The 21957-nt window shown below is 38.8% G+C and overlaps 1 protein-coding gene across 1 annotated transcript in view; it reads left to right on the forward strand.

Annotated features, from left to right (window-relative positions):
• Positions 1–21957, forward strand: part of SMYD3 (SET and MYND domain containing 3) — a 385869-nt gene that overhangs the window by 280213 nt on the left and 83699 nt on the right. The window contains exon 6 of the mRNA XM_010562938.1: positions 20402–20469. Coding sequence (XP_010561240.1) covers positions 20402–20469 — 68 coding nt within the window. The remainder of the gene's footprint in view (positions 1–20401; positions 20470–21957) is intronic.

The raw sequence follows: 21957 nt of genomic DNA on the forward strand, positions 1-21957 counted from the left end.
GTTATTAGTGCAACTGAGAAATCAAATTAGTCCAATAGTATGATATGCAGCCTGTTTAGCAACAGTTAGAAACATTTATTGTAGTTTTATGATAATGTCTTTATTTGTGATGTTGGATGTGCTCTGTAGTGATGTAGCTGGTTGAGCTCCAAGTGCCCGACTCATGCCAATTTAGAATGAGCCTTCATTCTAAAAATTTTCTTACAAATAGGAAATTCCTGGAAAAAAAACTCAGAAGACTCCCCAAACCTCATACAGGTTATTGCTCAAGTTAAAAGTGCTCTCCGGTATAACAGCAACAATTGAATGAGACTGGCATTTCTGTAAAATATTTGGATTGTGCAACATGGCATTTTCTGACAAACCATCAGTTGAATCTAGTTTACAGATTATCCTTGAAGTGTTCAATGTCAAACCCATTTTCTCCTTCCCATGGAGGATATTGTCCTCTTATTTGTCTAAGCCAGAGCTTGTTTCAGTTATAATCTCCAGAAGAGATATTGTCTTACTAAAATGTATGGTCAGGTGCTATCTAACTCAAACCACTATACTTTTGTTAAAATCTTACTTGCTTGAGAAGGAAGCTTCTTGTCTGCTGCTGTAAACGCTTTTGCACTCTTTTAAATTTATGGCATCTATGGAGTTGTTTTCAGCTGTCTTGCATGAAGACCAAGGGAGACTTCCTGAAACCATCATGAATCATGCACGAATTTGTGTTTTTCTTTTACTTGGTGTTGTTATTGAGGCTTATGGACCATACCTAGAAGGGAAAACTCGTATTTCCAGTGAGACTATGATTCGTGTGAGGCACAATGCAATGTGACTATACAAGAATTGCCTTATTTTCCTGAAAAAGCCTTGTACTTTTCGGCATTATTCACAGAAGGCTATATAGCACACTTTGACAGCAGTCTGCATACCTGTAAAAGCATCTATGAGGGTGTGAGAGCATCAGAAATTTGTTGAAATTATTTTTGAGATATGGTGTAAAATTGAGCAAATGTGCCTATGATCTGAAACCAAAATAGACCATGTATTTTTTTCATGGCTTTTAAAAAGTTGCATGTGGATTTGAATTAAGAATCTCTAGTTGGGGCCTACTGTGAAAGCAACCCATGGAAATAAGTTACCATGTAGGGTTCGGCGTTCGGAAGATCTCGCGATGTCACGGAAAGTTAGAGGGTTAGTCGCAGCCTTATGATGTGTCTGTAATCCCGCCTATCCTTGTTAGTATAAAAGGAATTGACTGCGCAATAAAAGGCAGAAGTTGGCGCTCACACTGTGTGTGTTATCTGTCTCTTTCCCTGGTCTGGGGGGTGATCAGTGATCTTATCGTGGCACCTTGATATGCGGCGAACGCTACATTACCATTCATCCCAACCTTCTCCTCCTGAAGTGGCAAATAACATAGATTTCATTGTGCACTTTCAATGACTCCAAGAAAAACAGCTCATATTATTTGTCCACTGAAAATGAATAGCAGTGAATTTTTTCCTACATACATTACTTTCCCACATGCATTGTTTTCCTACATACATCTATATATGCCCTACATGTATTAGTTCTCTCACTTTCCAGACTAAAAAATACTTAATTTTTTTCTAAAATTCATATAGATAACTTGCATAGGAGCCAGAAAGTGCACATGCTTTCAATATAGAGGGGAATATAATTTGGAAAATACACGGTTGATGACGAGTTGTTTTTCTTCTGTGACAGCAGAAGTTTGACTATTGAGGGCTATTTCCTCGTGGAAGAAGGGGAAGGGGGAAGACAGACTTTTAGATCTTGTCACGTTTTCTTCTGATTTCAGTGAAAAAATATAATTTAAATTCTTCCAGGATTGCTGTGGTTTTCTTGTGACACCTGTTTTGGAGACCTCTGTTGACACGCTACTTTTCTACTAAACCTGCTTTCTGCAGTAGTTTGTTGGTGGTATTCCTCCATCATGGATGGTGGGGAGGAGGAACGGAAAGTATTTGCTGTCAGGCTGGCATAATTATGTTTCTGCTGTGATTATGTCTTAAGTACTGTATCTTTTCATAGCAGTATTTTGCCATGACCTGATTCACTGAAGAAAGCAAGTATTGTAAACTGGCACCTCGTGGGCTGGGCGCTGGGGGTGGCAGGGGCTGCCCAGGGACCTCAGGGCAGGGCCGGGCAGCCAGGGCCTGTCCCACCACCCCAGCCAGGAGCAGGGCAGCCGGGGGGCACCGGGGCAGCCCAGCCCTGGGTATCCTGCACCTCCCTGGGGACGGGGTCAGGCTGAGGCGAGGCTGGGATGTGGGCCCCGGCTGGGCCCGGCCCAGCGGCCGGTGGCAGGGCAGGGCTGCGGGGAGCTGGCGAGTGGCCGTGCTGCGATGTTGCCGCAGCCTCGGGGCGGGTGTGCTGAAATGGGCTTCCTGGGCCGTGGGCGGGTGGGGGAGGCGCTGGGGAAGGCCGGCTGGTGTCCTCAGGGCCCTGACAGGCAGCTCTGCCACCTTTATACGTGGACTGCTCCAGGGAGACCTGTGACAGCCTCAGGGCTTCCTGGTGACTGTCATGGCGAGGGCCCTTCCAGGGAGCCTCCGCTCGGGGGGGCAGGTGACTTTCTCAGCTCGCTGGGAGGCAGGCGTCGACTCGGAGCTTTTCAGCTCCCAGCACCAGTGCTTTGGGAACATGAACTCTAACAGGGCACGCAACAGGCACGCCGGCTGAGCTGGGTTTAGTATTAAATTTGGGGCCTGACAAGTTTAGTGCTGCGTGCTTTCCTAGGTGCCTTCCTGGCCTGACAGAGTCACCTGCGTTTGAGGGTGTAGCCATGGCAGCCCCCCACTGCCGCTGCTTCCCCCCCTCACCCGGTGGGGCCCAGGCGAGCCTTTCCCTGCTGTGGGCACCCCTTCACTGTCAGCGCTGCAGATGCCGAGAGGCAGTATCACCCCTGCCGAGGCAGGCTGCAGCGTCAGGATGGCGAGTGTCCTGCAGCAAGTGGATGAGGTGGGCTGCACGGCCTCTCTGTGCTAGTTTGGTTGCTCTTGTCCTCAGTTCTTCAGGGATTTCCCTTCCTGATTCATGGCTGAGCTTTTAAAAGTGCTCTGGTGCGTTATAGGTTTTGGCTGCTGATGAGAGTTCTTTCCCTCATCTTTGTGTTGCTCACTTTTTTGTTTTCTATATGATGAGTTCACTCTGTAATGGCAGTTAACAGGCAAGGAGTAATCTGCATAAATGGGCAAAGGCAAATGCAGACTGAAAAATGTGCCAGAGAAGGGTGTTGGAACTACCAGCCAATTTCACAGCATCATGTAGTCAAGACGGAAGACATGAAATAATACGTGGCCCCTTAACTGGCATAACATGACCAATGCTGTGCCTGCAGCTGTACTGCAGCATGGCACCATCACCGTGTGCCACAGGGAAGTGCAAAGCCAGGAATCCCATTTCAGTTGTGGATTTTATGCTTCTGTTATTTTCCAAAGAACATTAAGGTTTTTTTTCTTCTTAACTGTAAACCTTTTGGATACAGTCAAAGCCTCTAAAACAAATTCCTTTGTATGCCAAACTGCTGCTGGTGTGCTCTGTGGCCTTGGTGTTACATTCAACCTCTGTATGATTTAGTTCTGCATTTCCATTCTTCACGGGGCTGTTATAACAATTAATTAATGTCTATACATTGTTTGATGTCCTTAAGCAAATAGAAATATAAAACTACAGATATACAGACAAATAATAGTATTTCAGGCCTGCTGAACTCTGGTTTCAACCTCTAGCCACAAAACTGAATTGCCAAAGTGAGAAGCAGGAAAGAAGCTCTGTGAGAAGCTGCAATGAGGAAAGAATCTCCAAAAGCATTACCTTTTTTTCCTCCCTACTAATGAAATGCTCCATTATTTTACTTCCTGAGTTTGAAGCATTATTATTTTTTGATCCCGGTTCTTTTCAGAAAGCATTTAAGTAATTGTTATTCCAATAACAAGATGATAATGGGAGAAAAGAAAAATTTCACCCCAAAGTCATGATTCTCAGGATGGTCTAGGTGACAATTTCTGTGTGGGCTAAAAAATAAAGAATTAATATATTCCAAGGTGCATTGTTCCATTAATTGCTACTGTTCTAGGGCAGGGCTCCTTCCAGCTTGTGTTTGGGATTGTGATTTACATTTAGCATTTATGCTGCAATGCAGTCACAATAAGCTACAGTATTTTCAGTTTCTAAGTCAGCCAGTGTGTCTGCAGACTCAACGATGATCATGATTTTAGTATTTGAGTGTGAATTTTTACTACTTAGTTCATGATTGGTTCACTGAGTTAAAAAATAGCAACAACAAGAAAGAAAGATTAGAGCTGACTTTGAATGAATTTTGACAGTTTTATAATCTGCTTTCAGGGATTCCAAAAGTAAAGACAAAAATTGCTTTTGGAGGGTAAATGATTTGTTGAAAATTATTTGCTCAGCTCTAATTAGGATAAACATTTTTACTCATGGAAATGAAGGGAATGTACAGTCTCAGATGTTTATTAATTCAAATATGTAGCATTTTTTTTGTGAATAATTTTAGAACTGATAATACCCAAGTTCAATAATTGTGCAGTTAGGTACTGTGGATACTTGGTTTGCAAAATATGTGGCTTTATGGCTAAATTTCTGCCAAAGACTGTATGGTTATATAAGATGTATTTTTTTAGACAAACACTTGAAGTAGCATGAGAGGATGTTCATAGTCATGTGCAGAGATCTGGCAGAGAGAAGTCTGAGTAAATATCAGTGAGCTTTATTTTGCAATCATCTCTTTGTATGTCTTGGAGCAAATTTGTCAGATTTGTATAAATAGGGCTTTTTAAATAACAGTTTTTATGTAGAAGTTCAATCATTATTTTTGTTTTGAAAAAAATGTACCTGCTTCTATCTCTCCACATGCCAGTACTAATGCAGCTCTCCTAAAGCTTGGTCAGCTTTCCTGCCTTTTGCTGTTGTTTCCCAGTCTCATGGAAGTATTGTGGTACAAAAAGATCGTCCTTTAGTTATTATCCTATAGTTAGACTGAGTGTGCTTCACTTGGTTTCTCACTTCAACATTTCCTCTGGTAAAAGACTTCTGCATTCATTTAATTAAATATTATCAAGTATTACTCAGTGATGTGTTTACCAATAAGCCCCACACAGTTACTGTCATGTTCCCATCTCGTGCACACGTCCTGGAGCTGTCACTGACTCTTCTGCTTGGGGAATCCTCCCAATGGCCAGATTGTGCATGAAAGTCACATGTATGTTCAATAAAATATAAGTTTAAAGTTAAAATTACCTTTTTTTACAGTAGTCACACTGCAGGGTCTTTAGACATAGTATGACACAACTAGTTACAACTAGGATAGCAATACTCAAGTGAATGGATGAACCATTTGTGGGGTGTGGGTTGCAGGGTGGCTTACTGAAGCAAATAAGAAATGGCAGCAGTAATCTGTGAGCAACCCTTTTGAGGTTAGTGAGAAAGCTCAGCTGAAAACAAAACTCTGTAAGTGCTTGCATAGACAGGGCCTCGTTCTCAAACAAGAGCAGAGCAAGAAGGTTTATTTCTCCATCTTCAAATGTCTGACTAGCCTGTACAGTTAGGTGACAGTCTTAAACAAACGTTTTACTCATAAAGCAGCAGAAGAGAATCATTATTCAGTCAAGGTATCAGTACTTGTCCATTCAGTTATTCCTACAAGAGAGTTGAAAGTGCAATCTCCATGTGTAGGTGCTGACTGGGTGAGCTGCACTGGCACCTTTGAGAGCACGCCAGCAGGCGCTTACGGGCAAGTACTGTATCAGAGCTGGATTGCTGCTTAGAACTGTGCGGCAGGTTGACCCTGGCTGAGTGCCAGGTGCCCACCAAAGCCATTCTATCACTCCCCTCCTCAGCTGGACAGGGGAGAGGAAATATAACAAAGGGCTCCTGGGTTGAGATAAGGACAGGAGAGATCACTCGCCAGTTATGGTCACGGGCAAAACAGACTCAACTTGGAGAAAATTAACTCAATTTATTACCAGTCAACCAGAGTAGGGTAATGAGAAATAAAACCAAATCTCAAAACACCTTCCTTCCACCCCTCACTTCTTCCTGGGCAAAACTTCACTCCCGGATTCTCTACCTACCCCCACCAGCAGCGCGGGGGGATATGGAATGGGGTTTACGGTCAGTTCATCACATGTTATTTCTGCCACTTCATCCTCTTCAGGGGCAGGACTCCTCACACTCTTCCCCTGCTCCAGCGTGGGGTCCCTCCCATGGGAGGCAGTCCTCCACGAACTTCTGCAACATGGGGCCTTCCCACACTCTGCAGTTCTTCATTAACTTCTCCGGCATGGGTCCCTTCCATGGCATGCAGTCCTTCAGGAGCACACTGCTCCAGCGTGGGTCCCCCACAGGGTCACAAGTCCTGCCAGAAAACCTGCTCCAGCGTGGGCTCCTCTCTCCACAGATCCGCAGGTCCTGCCAGGACCCTGCTCCAGCGTGGGCTTCCCACGGGGTCACAGCCTCCTTCGGGCACCCACCTCCTCCGGTGTGGGGTCCTCCAGGGGTTCAGGTGGATATCTGCTCCACTGTGGACCTCCCTGGGCTGCAGGGGGACAGCCTGCCTCACCATGGTCTTCGCCACGGGCTGCAGGGGAATCTCTGCTCTGGCGCCTGGAGCATCTCCTCCCCCTCCTTCTGCACTGACCTTGGAGTCTGCAGGGTTGGTTCTCTTACATGTTCTCACAGTGCTCTCTGGCTCCCATTTCTGTTTGTCGCAGCAACTTTTTTTTTTCCTTCTTAAATATGTTATCCCAGAGGCGCTACCATTATCACTGATGGGCTCGGCCTTGGCCAGGGGTGGGTCTGTCTTGGAGCCGGCTGGCATTGGCTCTGTCGGACATAGGGGAAGCTTCCAGCAGCTTCTCACAGAAGCCACCCCTGTAGCCACCCTGCTACCAAAACCTGGCCACACAAAGCCAATACAAACTGCTTAATGAATTAAGATGTGTAATAATTTTTAAAACAAAACTCTATCTTTACCTATATTCTATTAGGGCCTGCGTATTGTAACACCTTTGAGCAACAGGTGGTGGAAATTAAGCGCCATTGGCCTTGACTGGTATTTTGCTAGGTCCTCTCCTCCATACTCTTTCTACAACCAAACTGTTATTAAATGCTCATTAAAAGCAAGTTATCTGTTTGAACTTGTTTTTTGAATGCATTAGCTCCTGTAGTTTTGGCTTCTACTTTGTTTCTCTTTACTTAATTCAGTCATTTTATAGTTTTTGTTTGTTAGTTTTCCTTCTCCTGCTTCTTATCTTCTTTGTTAATAATCATGGACATGTAACTGGAGAGTTGGCAATGTAGTTTGAAGAAACAGATTAGAAGTCTAAATTTTGTCCTAAGGGATAATTTTCATGTATTTGTTTTTAATATCTTACACAAACTGAATGAATGATTTAAATGATCCAAGTGGTAATAGCTCAATAGACTGTTTGATGCAGTGCTATCACAGTGAGTGTAAAATGTCAAAAAATAATAACAAAGAAGTTTAAGAGAAGTAGGCACTTCATTCATGGCTAGGAAGAGCCTTGCCAATGAAAAGGGGCACTTGTTTCAGCTTCACTGACAAGATGATGTGACTGGCTATGGGAAAACACTTGGACTCAGTCTGGAAAGACTGGTCACAAAGGCTAGATCATGATTCAAACTTTCAAAATGTTTTGCATTTTCATTAGGATGAGCTCAATATTAAAAAAAAAAGTGGAAGTATTCAATGTTTGAAAACTTGATATTTGAAATTCTTATTAGATGACCTAAAGTTTACAATTTTATAATTTCACATAGCTGATTTATGTTTGAGATGAATGGCCAAGAGTAGCACAGCATGTCAAATACTTTAAAAATACATTTTGATTGTAAATTATACAGGAATTAATGGAACAAATTACTCTTTTCTGTCATAACTTGTAAAAAAGAGAATTATTTCCACATTTGTTGGTGAAAAAAGATATGAGTTTACTTTGTTTGTTCTCATATGGTTCTCATAACAAGAGCTAATAATGAAACCTTATCTAGTCTGATTTTGCATTTTTTGTTTTAAGTTCTTATTGTATCATGAATGGATCCGTAGGGTGAAACATCTTAGTTTTAGGAATTACATTATAGTTTTACCTCATTCTATTCATGAAAATATAACAATTTAAAGGTAAAATTTTCATAGACAGTCAAATCAGATAAGTCCTAGATGAAAGGAAAATGTGCTCTTAAATAATCATAGCCAGAATATTGAATTTTAAAAGTCTTAATTCATGAAGGAAGAATGTATTTTGGCATGTAGGTTTTTGGCATTATGTTTGGGTAAAAACAGTATGACCATAAGGAGGAGAGTCAGTGTCAAAATGCATACTGTGAGGAGAAACGCAACAGTAAATTTTAATAACCTCGTGCCTTGTGGTTCATATTTCTGATCCAATTTTGCACTTTTTTTAGTTCTGTGATGTTTTTAAGAGAGCTTAGAGGTAGAAACTTAAAGCTTTCATTGGAGGTGGAGGTGAGGAATTTGCTAGGATCCACTAGTATTGTTGTGACCAAAAATTAGTAGGTTCTTTCCCATCACCCTGGGTTTGTCAGGTGTAATAGAAATGTCAGCTGCTTCTTGTTGGTTGCTGAAATCACTGTTTATCTAGCTGGTTTGCTTGTCTTGGGTATATGTAAAGATCTGTTTGCACAAAATGAAAAAAAAGCTCAAAGTAAGGAATATGAAAACTATAAATAAAGATTTGCTGAGAGTGAATCTGCATATCAGAAAAAAATAGCATGAAGCACTAGGAGAGTGGTGTGAATCAAAGGGGTATATTGTCAATCTCTAGTTAGTTTTGTAAAGCCAGCACAGCCATCGCAGCCATCTTTTTTGCTTGAAATATATAACGCAACACCACTGTAATTTTCTCAGACTGTAGTGAATGTTTGGACTTTGAAATGTAAAGGTCATGTCTTGTTCTTAAAGTTTCTGAAATCGTGAATCTGGGTTATGAAAAAATTGAATTGGCTTAGAAATTATAAGATGAAGAAAATTAAATTAAAGCATATTGGTATGCATCAGCTTTCCAAGGTATACTACTGCTATTTATTTTCCTGGTCTTGCATATATGAGGGAAGATGATACAACTTTTCCTGTAAAGAAATTTTGATACTTGTTGGTAGGCAAAAGTGTCACTTTCACATGAAAGAATACATGGTTATGGCAGTCACTTTGTAAATGGCAGTATATAATCTGAATGCTGGGAAAACACAGACGTTTTTGATAAATGCAATTTCAGTGCCTTTCATGCTATCTCAAGCTAGGGGAAAAAAAGAGTGAAACAAAATTGCATGTTATTTTTTAAAATGTTTGCTCAGCTTTCAAGTTTGACTAGTCAGGCGATTTAATGATATCACATCTACTGTCTGGGTTTTTTTTAAACTTTTGTCTTTTTATTTTAGTATTTAATGTGAACTTAAGTCATTTGTGGTAAAGAGCTTAGGTTAAGAATTAAGCAACCGAAAGTTTGCAGATGTTTAATGGCAAGGATTTGTTTTGTCTGAAATGTACAGAATTTTAACCACATGGAGTTAGATCACCCAATTTCCATGCTCACAGAAATTTTGATTCTAGTTCAACTTGTGTACTTTCTTCCTACCTAATTGTTGTTTTGTGTAAGTCAGTCACCTGATGCCACTGAAGTCACTGCCAATCTACATTAATATAAGTGCAACTTTTGTGCTCTTGTGTTATAAGCTTCAAAAAGCACATGAAGCCTAAACAAGGACAAATAAACAGGGAGTGGATAATTTTGTTTCAAGCTTATTTGTATAAAAGTATATTCGTTTTCAATTAATACTTGCTAAAATCATGTTTCTGAGAAGTCGACAGATTCTATTCCTGGCTGTTAAGATTTAGTTCATCTCGTAGAGGTGGGGAAAGTCCTTTTCACAGAAATGCTCTTAGGAGGTTTCTTTGCTGCTGAGTTTGTGGTAGGGCAAAGGTGAAGGAGTGAGGAGAAAATTATTTCACTAATGCAAGTATTTCCTGTAGACAGCAATTACATACAGGTCTGTGAACTTAGCTACCCATAAGCATTTGAACTGTGAGCTCAATGTAGTGTTTGTCTAACCTTCTTTTGTTTCTGCATTTCCAAGCTATCTGGTAGAAATTTTTCAAAATTAAATACTTCTTTTTTTTAATGAGTGAAAGATCAAATGCAGTTATTTGACCATTTTCTCACCAATTTACACTCTGTACACCATAAGAGAGTTCGTTAAGTAGGAAGCACACACAGGAGTTCTGCTTTTTCCTAACTTTTTCTGCACGTTATGATTCTAGGTGTGCTATTAAAAGCTATTCTATATGTAGCTATTTTACAGTTCTTTTGTCAACTCATTGTTTGATTTCATATTGACTAGGAGTTCTCGGAGCTTAATTTATGAGCTTATTTTGGAGTAAATCATTATATTTTCTTTACTCTGTGCTTCTTACTCAAATGAAAGTGTATCTTAATGCTGCCTCCAAGTATTGTGGTTTTTCCTAACTAGTAATAGCATATAGTAACAATACAGAAAATCTGTATAATGGCTACTACTAATCTAGTACAATAAAGAAAAATGCTGTTTCAAAGGAAAATCTATTCTATTCAGTTGTAGGTAGAACAATATACTGAGAGTTATTATCTGTTCTGTTGAAGTAATGGCATTTCTGCTAAGGAATCCTGATGGATAGGATTGTGACCTTCTCTCTAATAGTTTCTGGGGTACAGGCATTGTGGGTGCTGTAAGCCTTGTTTCCTTATAAGCACCCCAAATATGTCCATGGTTCCTTCTCTTGGTGAAACAAAACAATTATTTTCTACTAGTACTTTGAAAAGTCACAAAGGAATAATAAAAAAAAAAAGTGAAAACGATGTTCCTCTTACTCGGTACCAACTACCCAGACATTTCTGAATGGAGCAGGTTGTAGCATCCAGAGCTTCTTCAAGCAAAATCCCTCACCCTGGCCTACCAATGGGAAATGCAGCTTTGAGATGCTCTGCTTTAGATCCTGGGTGCCAAAGGCACCCTGTGAATCCAAAGGAGTAGAGCAGGATTATTCTTTTTTTTCTGACTTAACTCCCTGTCACTTCCCAATATGGTCAAATCTATTGCACTATGCTAGCAAATTGTCTTCGGTATTTTTAGAAGTCATTGACTGACTGTGGTTTACTGTCAAATAGGATTGTCCAAGAATGTCAGACTAGCATTATGGGAATGAGAAAATGAGTAGCATCAGCATGAAAACTATGCCTCACAGTAACTAGAAGCGTATGTACTGTGTTGAGACTAAACATGTCCAATGTTATGGAATTGCGAAAATTAAATTATTTCAACTGTTTCCTGATCAGAGCAATGTTTGAAATAGCCCCAAAAAATAGAGATGTAGAAAACAAAACATGCTAGCTGGAAACCCTTGGAGAGTTGATTTTTCAGAGATACTAATAATGCACACATCCTATAGAAATCCAAGAACTCCTTGAATACTGAGTAATTGAGTTATACAGGCTTTAAAATTACTGCTTTAGCTTTAATTTGTTCTATGCCTTACATCACATCACAGCTTTACCTTAAATGTAATACTGTTCTATTTTGTCCTGAGAAGGAAATGGAGTTTGACTTATATTTTCTGATATGGTCATATTCACCCTTCAGTGCCAGCGCATATGCTCACAGCGTAATCAGTTTTCCCTTTCAGTCAGAAAGGGGTCTAGAACCATGGTCTGGATTTAACCATCTCTTCAGTGCCTTCAATGGGTAGTTACCCCTTTTTTCCCAAAGACCTCTCATTAAGACAATCAGCTGGGTATTTCAGTGTTTCAGGTTTAAATACATAGTGGGCTTTTTGTTTCACAGTTTTACTTTGGCCTGTTAAACTTCTAATTGTCACCTGGACTTAATATATTTGATGAATATCAGCTGGTACTCCACTCCTCTTCACTGGCTGGCTCTAGCCTGTCTCATGCAGAACACTTCCTATGGTACAGTAGCATCAGTCACTGTGTCTGACAACACTGTTCATATGCTGTCTGTGGAAGGAAGGAATAAGGGTGAGTTCAAAAGCATTTTGCAGGCATATGCTAATCAAGTGCTAAAAAACTTTAAAAGGACAGTATTTTATTTATGAAATTCTACATTGGCATTTTGTGAACAGGTCATGTAATTTTCAAATTATACTTTTGCGTGTAATTTAAATGACCTGCTCTCAGCAGATGTTTGATCTGCGAACTATCTGAAAGAACATAGTGCATGTTTCCTATTGCCTAATTTACTGATTTCCAAAGGCCTTTAATGGGAAGAAAGGGCTTGATGGTGATGAATTTACAAAAGGGTGTGTCTGGCCCACTGATTTTTAGAAGTAGTAATGTCACCCAGTTTGAATGATAGGAATAAGTTGAAAAACAAATATCTTAAAAACTTAAATCCTTTTTTAAATTATTTTTTTGTTTAATAATTTGGTAAAAAGAACAATACTTATTCCTTTTTATAAAACTGTATGTCAAAAGAAAAGTAGTAGTAGTTTATGTGTAGGGAAAGAGCATAAGAAAAATGGAAGGAACTGGCAGTGATATCAGTATTCTTTTGGGCCTCAATGTGCAAACATTACAAGAGCCTGAAATTTTGTCTGGTTAATACAAAACAAAGCAGGTTGTAGTTAGCTTTGCTTTGCAGTGATCATGGACACGTACAGGCTTACAGGGTCGTATGCTGGCATGAGTGGTTTCTGTGTATTTTTTTCACTATACTAAGAAAAAAAAGTCTTAGGTTCGGTTCTAAAACTCTCCAGTCATTTCTGTTTTAGGTTTTAACTCAAGTAGCAAAGTGACACTAGAGCTGGTTCAAAAACCACATGCTACTTATGAAAAAATCATTAGAAAAAATGTGGGGGTTTTCTAAAAAAAAAAAAGCTTTCCACATTTCTAAGTTCATCAAGATTAATGATTTTGTTGCCCTTTTCAGATGAATTTTCAAAATCAAACCTTTTATTTTTGCTTAAGTCTTTAAGATTTAAAAATACTCATTTTATGCCATCACATTTTGGAAGAGACATTTCAGGTTTTTTTCTACTCTCTTTGAAATTTCTTCCTCTTCAAACATTCTCAGCTTTTCTGCTTTCAGAAATTTCCTGATGGAAACAATTTTAAACAAGTGGCATGAAAAAAAGTTTTCCCCAGATTTTTATCTTCCCCCCCCCGCTTCTCCCTCTAGTAGAAAAGATATTGTTGGGCAATAGTTAAAGAGTAAAAAAGAGAAGAGGAAAGAAAGGCAAAAATCCACAAAGCCCAACAGACAAAATCCCAAGAATTATGGTTGATGAACTTCAAGAGGTAAATATAATTGAAGGTCTAGCTCAACAAGCACCTCCAGAAGGAATAACAATTACATTGCATCTGTGAGAATACAGTCAGCAAACCTGAAACATTTAGGCTAGGTTTTATCTCACCTCAGGCTGCCTAGCAGTTATGAATCTGGTATGAGGAAATCATCTGGGTAATGGAAGGAGATGACAGTAATTTATTCCATCTGTATTATTAGATGAAGTTATACAAGACTAATTCATTAGTTTTTTACTTTTGCCTATGTAATTTTCATACCAGCAACCATAGCTGAATCTCAACATAATTTTTCATATTAAGTCCAATATTTATTTTTTGAATATACCATTGCAAAGCAGATAAACAGCTATCTGTAACAAAATAGGCAGGACAAATACAAAGTCAGTTAACCACTCCTGGATGCCCATGAAGTTTGATCTCATTCAATAAACAAGCAGTTTATTTTCAATAGGTGGGCATGCAGTGGCTGTTGAAATCAAGTTAGTAACTGTGCCCCACTTCACAGGAGTGGAGTTACTAGTAGGAAAATGAGGATGAAGAGAAGGATGTCATGCCTCTACTCCACTCCAATTAATAATGCCAAATACTGCAAGCATACTGTAATATGATCCATTAGGGCCTTTGCAGCTCTGTCTCTTCAGTTCTGCTCCAGAAATAGATGCATTTCAGTTCTGTTCAAAAAAGCAGGAAGAATAATAACATTTGCAGAGCTGGGTAAAATCTAGAATTCACCAAAGGGGACATAAGACTTGCTGACTGTTGTCAGAGGAGAAATTTGTGAAAAGGTTAGAACAGGTTGCACAAAACTTTTAATGGGAGTTCTACAAAACTTCAAGATATTTCATTTTACCCAAAGAGTGCAATATTTTTGCGTGTTTCAGGCTTTACCTTCCCAACTCTCAGGTTTGTAACTACATCTTGCACACACTTAAAAAAAAAAAAAAAGTGCCCATAGCAAACATAACATTGTCCTAGTAATGATGGCTTTGACATTCTTAGTAACCAAATATATTTAGCTGCATAGCTAAATATTTTTATTTGAAAGATTGAAGATGTATGTGTGGGGTTAAGAAGAGAAGAGGTAATTTGCCATGACCTATTTTCATTCCATTCCAATCAAAATTGCACCACTTAGCTGAGTACTAAAAAAGGATGCCTGAAGCACACTTGCATTAAATCATCTGTTAAAGTCAGGCCAAATTTCTGGTCTACTGCCCTGTGGGTGGTGACAGCCCTCTGCAAGGAATACCTTTATTCTGCACACTTGTCAGAAACTTTTATGTGCTATGATAGCAAAAAAAGGCCTGAAATATTGATAGTTGATGTGAAGAAAGTTCTCTAAAGACATAAGATGAAGAACTAAGAAAACAGTTGGAAATACACATCTTTGCTGTAACTAGCTCTGAGGTAATGGTAGTCTATAATTCGGCCAAAACATTGATGTTTTGGCACGAGAGATTAATAGGATGAATTGTTCTTGAAGTAAAATGAAATATTTGTGAATTCAGTCATGGTTTGAAAGAAATGTAGCTTCTCCAGATTTCATGGTATTACAGCAAAATTTGGCTTCTGAGCAAGTATCACAAACAGTTAACTACTTGTACCCTTTCCTTAGTTTGAAAATCTAAATAAGATAAAGCTTTCCCAAAGCCATTCTAATACGTTTTGATTTCTGTCTGGAACAAACCTCCAAAGAATCTTCCCCCCCCAGTTTATTTTGATCCTTCTGGTGTCTTTCATCAAGTTTTGGTTCTGTGGCTCCTGTGGAAGCCAGTAGGTAGGTCCCGAGTACAATGCAATGTAGAATTGGATTCAAAGTTCCTGATTTAGTAAAACATGCAAGCACATATCTATAAGCCACAAAGGTCTAGTTTGCACATGTGCCTTGTAACAGGGCTCCTTTCAGCAGAGCATTCTAGTAGCAGACACCTTACCACCTTGTCCCATCTCCTGTGTCCCTCTCCAATGTCCTGTCCAGTGGACAGAGCTGAGGTTTCAGAGCGAGAAGCTCTGCCTGCATGGGAACCCTGGGTGTCATGGGCTGTGGCCAGGAGCAGCTGAGTAAAATACACTCAAAACAGGGGCTTGACAGGTCTGTCGCTGCCATGGCGTATTGTGCATTTACAGTTTAGCACTGTTGCTCTAGCACTCCATGTGCCAAATGAAGTCATTAGCAGATTTGAGATCTATCAACCATCTGTGCCTGGTATCTGTTCATCCTCAAGTGGGAAAGAGCTATCGGTGCAGAGCTATAGTGGGATGTAGTGGTGCTAGAAGGTCTCTGGGGTATGTCTTGGTCATTTGAATTAGTGCGCCCCTCTCATAGCATTTGCTGCCTGTCCCTTCTTTCTGGATAATGTTTGAGTCTCTTGAGAAGCCTGTCAACATGAGAACTGGTCACAACATCTTTTGTTAAATATTTGCCAATGACCAGGAATACCCAGCCAGCTTTGGTGTGAATGAAAAACTTAATAATCTGTGAAGTTGGGGTGTGTGTTGGTTTGGGGTTTTTTTATATCTTTAATTTACATTACATTAGATTCATAAATTAGGGAAAAAAAGTGTTAGTCTTGGCTTTCTTCCTGGTGGTGGGTTAGAACACACCAGCTGTGACACACCATTTACAGGGATGGCTGGAGTCATTGTATATCAAAGCTGAAAACTATATTGACCCTATCAGTGCAATATACCCTTTGGTAGTCCTTCTTGTGAGGGTTTCTTACGCATGTTATAAGAGCTGCCTCACTGTTGCAGTAACATACAGGAACACGTGGAGACAAAATGATTGATTATTAGTCATGGTGTTTGTAACTTGATCTGCGCAGCAAGTGTTAGCCAATAATGATTTGTTTTCTTTCCCATACTCCCTTATTGACATTTTTCATTGTCTTAGTGTCCGAGATTCCAAATCTGGAATGTCCTGCTATCAAGTCTGAGTCTGCTTTATTTAACCCAAATGCAAATCCATCATATAAAGCAATATGAATCAGGTCTGAACTGAAAGCAAATTCAACTCGGTATATTGCCAAACTGAAGCTTTCATACCCTGTGAAATTCAAAGACCGAAATAAATCTTCATGGCTGTCCACTAGACTGTGGGTCTGACACAGAGATTGCTGAGACAGTAGCTCCAGACGTCTTGAGAACAGAGATGTCCTTACAGAGTAAATTACAGAGTTTTCCTATGTCACTCAGAGACGAAATAAAATCTAACAGATTGCAGTAATTTTTGTTTGCTGATATAGTATGCCTGAGAATAATGGTCAGTGAGTAAAGTTGGTTTACTCTCTGTGTATTTACCAGTCTGGGAAAGATTATGTCTTCTACTTAGGTTACTTTATTGAGTACAGGATACCTCTCTAAACATGTGCAGTCTCTCAAAAGAGCAAATCTTTTTATTTAATTCAATAAGTTTGTATAATATTGTTTGTTGTTTGAAATGGCAGTTCCTTTTAAATAAACTTGCAGGATTTATTGCTGTGGAGCCAACTTAAACACTGAGAACTGATTCTTTAAATTGTTAGTGAACTGTATGGCCAATCAGGCTATGATGGTAAGCCTTGAGAGCTCTAGGATACTCCTAAGATTTGCATTGTGGAGGTTTGAAAAGTCTGTACTCTGCCCTGAGAATTTTCCCTCAGTTCTTGTGCTGGGAGATGTGTTATTTCAGAAATTTTGGAAATGGCAAGGAGTTCATCTTTGCAACTTTGAAGGTCTGAAATATGTGGGCATTTTTCCTTATTTGTGGGTATAACAAACTCTGTGAGTACTCTGTTCTGTCTCCTTATGTGGATATGCAGTTTTAGTGCTGTGTAGCTGGATAGAGAGGAATTTTTAGAGGAATCAGAAGGAACAAGCTGAACAACAGCACAAATTCAATAACTGAGATGAATGATTCTGCAGGGGTTAAGATGACAAGGACCATGCCTTTGTAAGGAAGAAACCGTTTCTTGAAGCAGCAGATACTACAACCTTATTGTAGTATAAGTAATAAGTTGGGTCAGTTAAGGCAGAAAAAAGACAACACAAGGTAACCATGAAACCTGAATGAAATAGTGTGATGCATTAGAAAGATGTTGTTTGTTTTGCCTTGGGGTTTTTTCCCTAGAAATGGAGTTAGTCAACTTCCAGTCCCAGTAGATTTTGATTTGTAAACAATTGCCTCAGGAACAAGCAGCTTACCTGTGCTCTCCTGCAGCAGTGTTAGATAGTCCAGATTTAGCTGTTGTTTGTGCTACGTCTGTGAATCCTGGGAAGCTAGGAAAATGAATTTTTCTTGAGGTGTTCTGTAAAAGAAATGCGTTCTTCATCATTTGTTTCTTGGGAGGTGTGGTCTACAACATCAGCTCCTGTGGTAGATTGAAAATTTTGGATTGAAATCTGAGAACTCCCCTTGGTAGGACTGATCTTTAACTTTGAGATTTAAAACCTCTTAAAATTTTACATAAATAGAAATGTAGAGGAGATTCAGTAGATTTTTAGAGACTTTGTTAGAAATCTAAAAGAAAACAAACAACCCATCCCATCCTTAGTTGACAGACTATGGGGATTTCATATTTGATACCTGTTACCAGCTGCTAGCTGTCCATGAAGGATTGTCATTATATCAGGATTTCTCACACTGTAAATGATGAGATCTTCTTCCCACCACCACCATCTCGATTCCTCTCTCTCCGCTTGCTGAGGACAGAAAGCAGCCATACCAAAGGTTACTATCGATAATATACTTTATATCTGTATCACTGGTTTTTTTCATACCTGAGTTTAAACGGGGGGGGAAGATTGTCTCCTAAGGGGCTAATCAAACCTCAGAGCACCTGAAACTTCTTGTGGCTCTGGTAGGATTGTGCACAAAATCACATAGCTCAAAATTCATGGGACCAGTTAGACTTCTGCCTGTGCTTTTGTACTTTAATACCTTTTTAGATCTGCCCCTCTATACTTTGGATTCCCAGTGTCATATTTGAAACTGCAAATAATTAGAAATTAGATGGTATTTCACTGCCTCACTGGGATATTGAAATGCAACTGCATACTGTGAAAATATCTAAACCAGAGATGTTAAAAAGTGCCTCACGGCAAACTGCTCTTGAAAGAAGCTCTTGATGTCTGAATCTCAGAGCATCCATTCTTCTCACATTTTTCTTCACATGTATCCTGGTATAAAAAGTTAATGCATGTTTATGAAAAGGAAAAACTAAAACTATTGCAACTTCTGCGCGTAAAACTCTTCACATAATAGAATACGTACCTTTAATAGAAAATGATGAAACAGCCTCTACAACTCTACAATGATCAAAATTCAATATTGTTAATATAAACAATTTTATGGTAATAATAGGAGATTTGCAAGGAAGAGGGATTAATTTAGTTCTAAGAGATGTTTGACCTCTGCTACTTCATAATCCGTTAGAGAGAACTAAGGTCCACATAAGCTTCTCTCTTACCTGGAAGGCATTATTTTTTCAATAAATACCAAAATCAAGTCAATATTTTTAGGACCAGGATAACTGCCACTTTAAATGGACTAATCTTTACTCAGAAGTTGTCTGACACTTCATATCCAATGCCAGCAGGGAAGAAATAATTAAGATGTATGCTTTTGGTAATTGATCAAGAACATTTGAATGGGTTACATAAATAATAGACTAATCAAAGTATTGTCTAACCATTTAAAAAAACACATGCCCTACTGCGTGTACATTTATTTAAATTAACATTGCTGTCAGAATTTATGAGAAATTTTGAAAGAGGATTTCATTTTCACCTTACAGTTAATGCTCTCATAAATAATAATTTGTCAATTTATAGGATAAGATATACTATTAAATCGTTCAGTTTTAGAAGTTCACCTTTAAAATAGAGGTGTGCATTTACTGTCCTGGGCAATTACTCTGTGGATAAAACTGCAACTTTCAAATCTCATTTTCACATCTGCCAAATCCTACTCTAACTCATTTTTTGTTCTAACAAAAATTAATGATATTAATAATCTAAAGTTAGGCAAAAGAGACTTGGGACTTTTCTTGTATATGGAGTACCATGCAGTGTTTTTCTACATAAAACATTTTATTAGTATGTCATTGATAACTGACCAAGAGATTATCTTAAAAAATTAAAAAAATGCAAACCCAGCTGTTAAAAAAAAAAATCAGATACTTAAAAAATACATTAGGAATTGGGTTCTGGCTGTTTAAGCCCATGAAAATGATACTTGCTAACCATTTACAAAGTGCTGATCTCTCTTGGGGTTGAACACCAAGAAACTTCAGTCTGATAGTTTGGGGTAGGGCTATATCTACTTTCCAGCAACTTCCATTCCTGTCCACTCTTTTCTAAAACCACTTTAGCTTTGTATGATTGTATGAGGGAAGAATAAAGTATCAAGCTGAATATTTGAGATTAAATGAAAGGTTATATTTCTCTTGAATGACAATTTGAACATGCTTTTTTGTGGGATCTTTTACATGCAAACCAAAATAGCCGTAACATGAAAGATATGCTGTTGCACAGTCTTTGTATTTATTTATGCCAGTATAAGGTTGCCACAGTCAAGGGTGCTATTTACTTCAAAACTGTCCTATATATATTCTTTGGGCTCCACTGCTACTCATTAAAAGGTGCTGTGACAGCCTGGCATCAGCAAAGTCCCTGCATGGAAACAGCCACTCTTTTCATCAGCAGTCACTGTCATCTCCTATGTTGTCTCTGGGCTGAGCTTCTCAGGCTCTGTGTAGGGTGGCTTTTATTTTTTTCCCCTCTGGACAGGAAAGTAGGGCCTCTGCATGTGTTTAACCCCACATTTTTGCAGGATACTAATATTTCTGCTTTTAATTGACTGCAGTTTTACAGGAGAGTGTGTCCCAGATGTGGTTGCTCTAAAATGAAAGAGCACCAGTGTTGGGCTTGAATGTTTCCCATCCAATTACCAATTGCCCCTTCATTTTATTTTGAAAGTTTTTTTTCACTTGAGTATGGGGTTTCCAAATGATTCTGGTAATCCTGGATTTTTTCCCTTGTTTTTACAGGTGACCTGTAACTGTTTCACCATCAGTAATGGAGAGATGCAGGATGTTGGTGTTGGCCTGTATCCCAGGTACTGTGGACACTGTTTCATTCACAGGCAAAATCTATGTTAGTTTTTTTTCCTTTTTTCCTAGGTAGCTGTAAGGGCCATCAAAGCAGCAGTTTCTAAATGAGAATCTGGGAAATGCAAATAAATTAAAGGAGAATAAAAAATATGATAAAGTTGAAAACATTCTTAATAGTCCTGATTACAGAGTTAAAACAGTTTAAATAAGATAAGTCTTTATATTTTATTTTAATGGAGGTGATAGTCTTTTCCAAGTAAGAATAAATACTGACATCAGAAATGTGTGACTGGGACCAGTAAAAGGAAACCTGTTCAGCATTGCTTTACAATAGAGATATTTTGCAGCTGAGAGCCTTCTGAACTGGCAATTAAAAAGTTTGAACACATTTAATTAGTAAATTGCCATAACTAAGAAACCAGTAAGGTGAAAAGATAAGCCCCTTGAGAGACGGATGTTAATATTTGAATTTCTTATTATTATTTCTTATTTCTATTGGGTAAGAAGTACATACCAGGGAATGTTTTGCCTTCATAGAATTAGTTACCTGTAGTTATTTATGTGGACAATTAGTATGTTTAGTTTAAAATTATATTTTACCATCTCAATTTTTTGTTAATGCACGGTCGAACTATGTTGTCAATACCTCAGTGGGCCTGTCACTAGTGTTTCTTTTTCTACTAATGTCACGTGTAAGATTTGACTAAGGACACTTAATATCTTGAGGCTTGCCTTGTGGTAAAGATAAGGGAAAGGTGGTTAGGAGGACATGGGAATTAGTATTATGAAAAGTACAGAATATTCATCTGATTTCATAGTGGAATGGAAACAAATCTTTTCACATAATTGGGAAAAATGGGATATTATTTTGGAGCATTATTATTAGCGAAATGTTTTCTTTTGGTTGAAAAAAAAAAAAAAAAAAAGCTGCTGCTTCTGCAAAGAAGGTGGTTATCTATGTTCATGATAATGCACTGCCAAAGGATGCAAGAGACTCTTTCCCAAGTCAGTTCAGAGCAGTTTGAGTTTTGCTGTAGCAAATCATTGTGAGCCGGGAAAATTGTGAACTTAAATCTGTGGTTCCCAAATCCTAGGCAAATGCCCTTCCAGATGAATTCATATGCTTCCAGATGAAACTGTCATCAAACCCACTAACTTTTCCATGAGATGAAATCTGATTAAGAGTGCTTTAGTTAGACTCATTAAGACGTTGTATATTGTTGCATGGCTCAATAGCTTCAGCATCACAATATATTTTAAAATAGATAAAATCCTATGGTCTTTCTCTGCATCACCTTGCCAGCAGCTTTGGGAGTATACCCAGTGATGTCACAATAAGTGAAATGTACATTCCCTCCCAGTGTACATTACTGGGTTCAGGTTGAGATTAACCACAGATATTTTATTAGGCCAGAAGGGATATCAAAAGAGTCAGGCTTCTGTTGATAGCTCCTTAAAAGATCAAGAACTGAATAAACATGGTTTGGCGCAGG

This window comes from Haliaeetus leucocephalus, unplaced genomic scaffold, assembly GCF_000737465.1.
Source record: "Haliaeetus leucocephalus isolate CR32 unplaced genomic scaffold, Haliaeetus_leucocephalus-4.0 Scaffold162, whole genome shotgun sequence".
NCBI lineage: Eukaryota > Metazoa > Chordata > Aves > Accipitriformes > Accipitridae > Haliaeetus > Haliaeetus leucocephalus.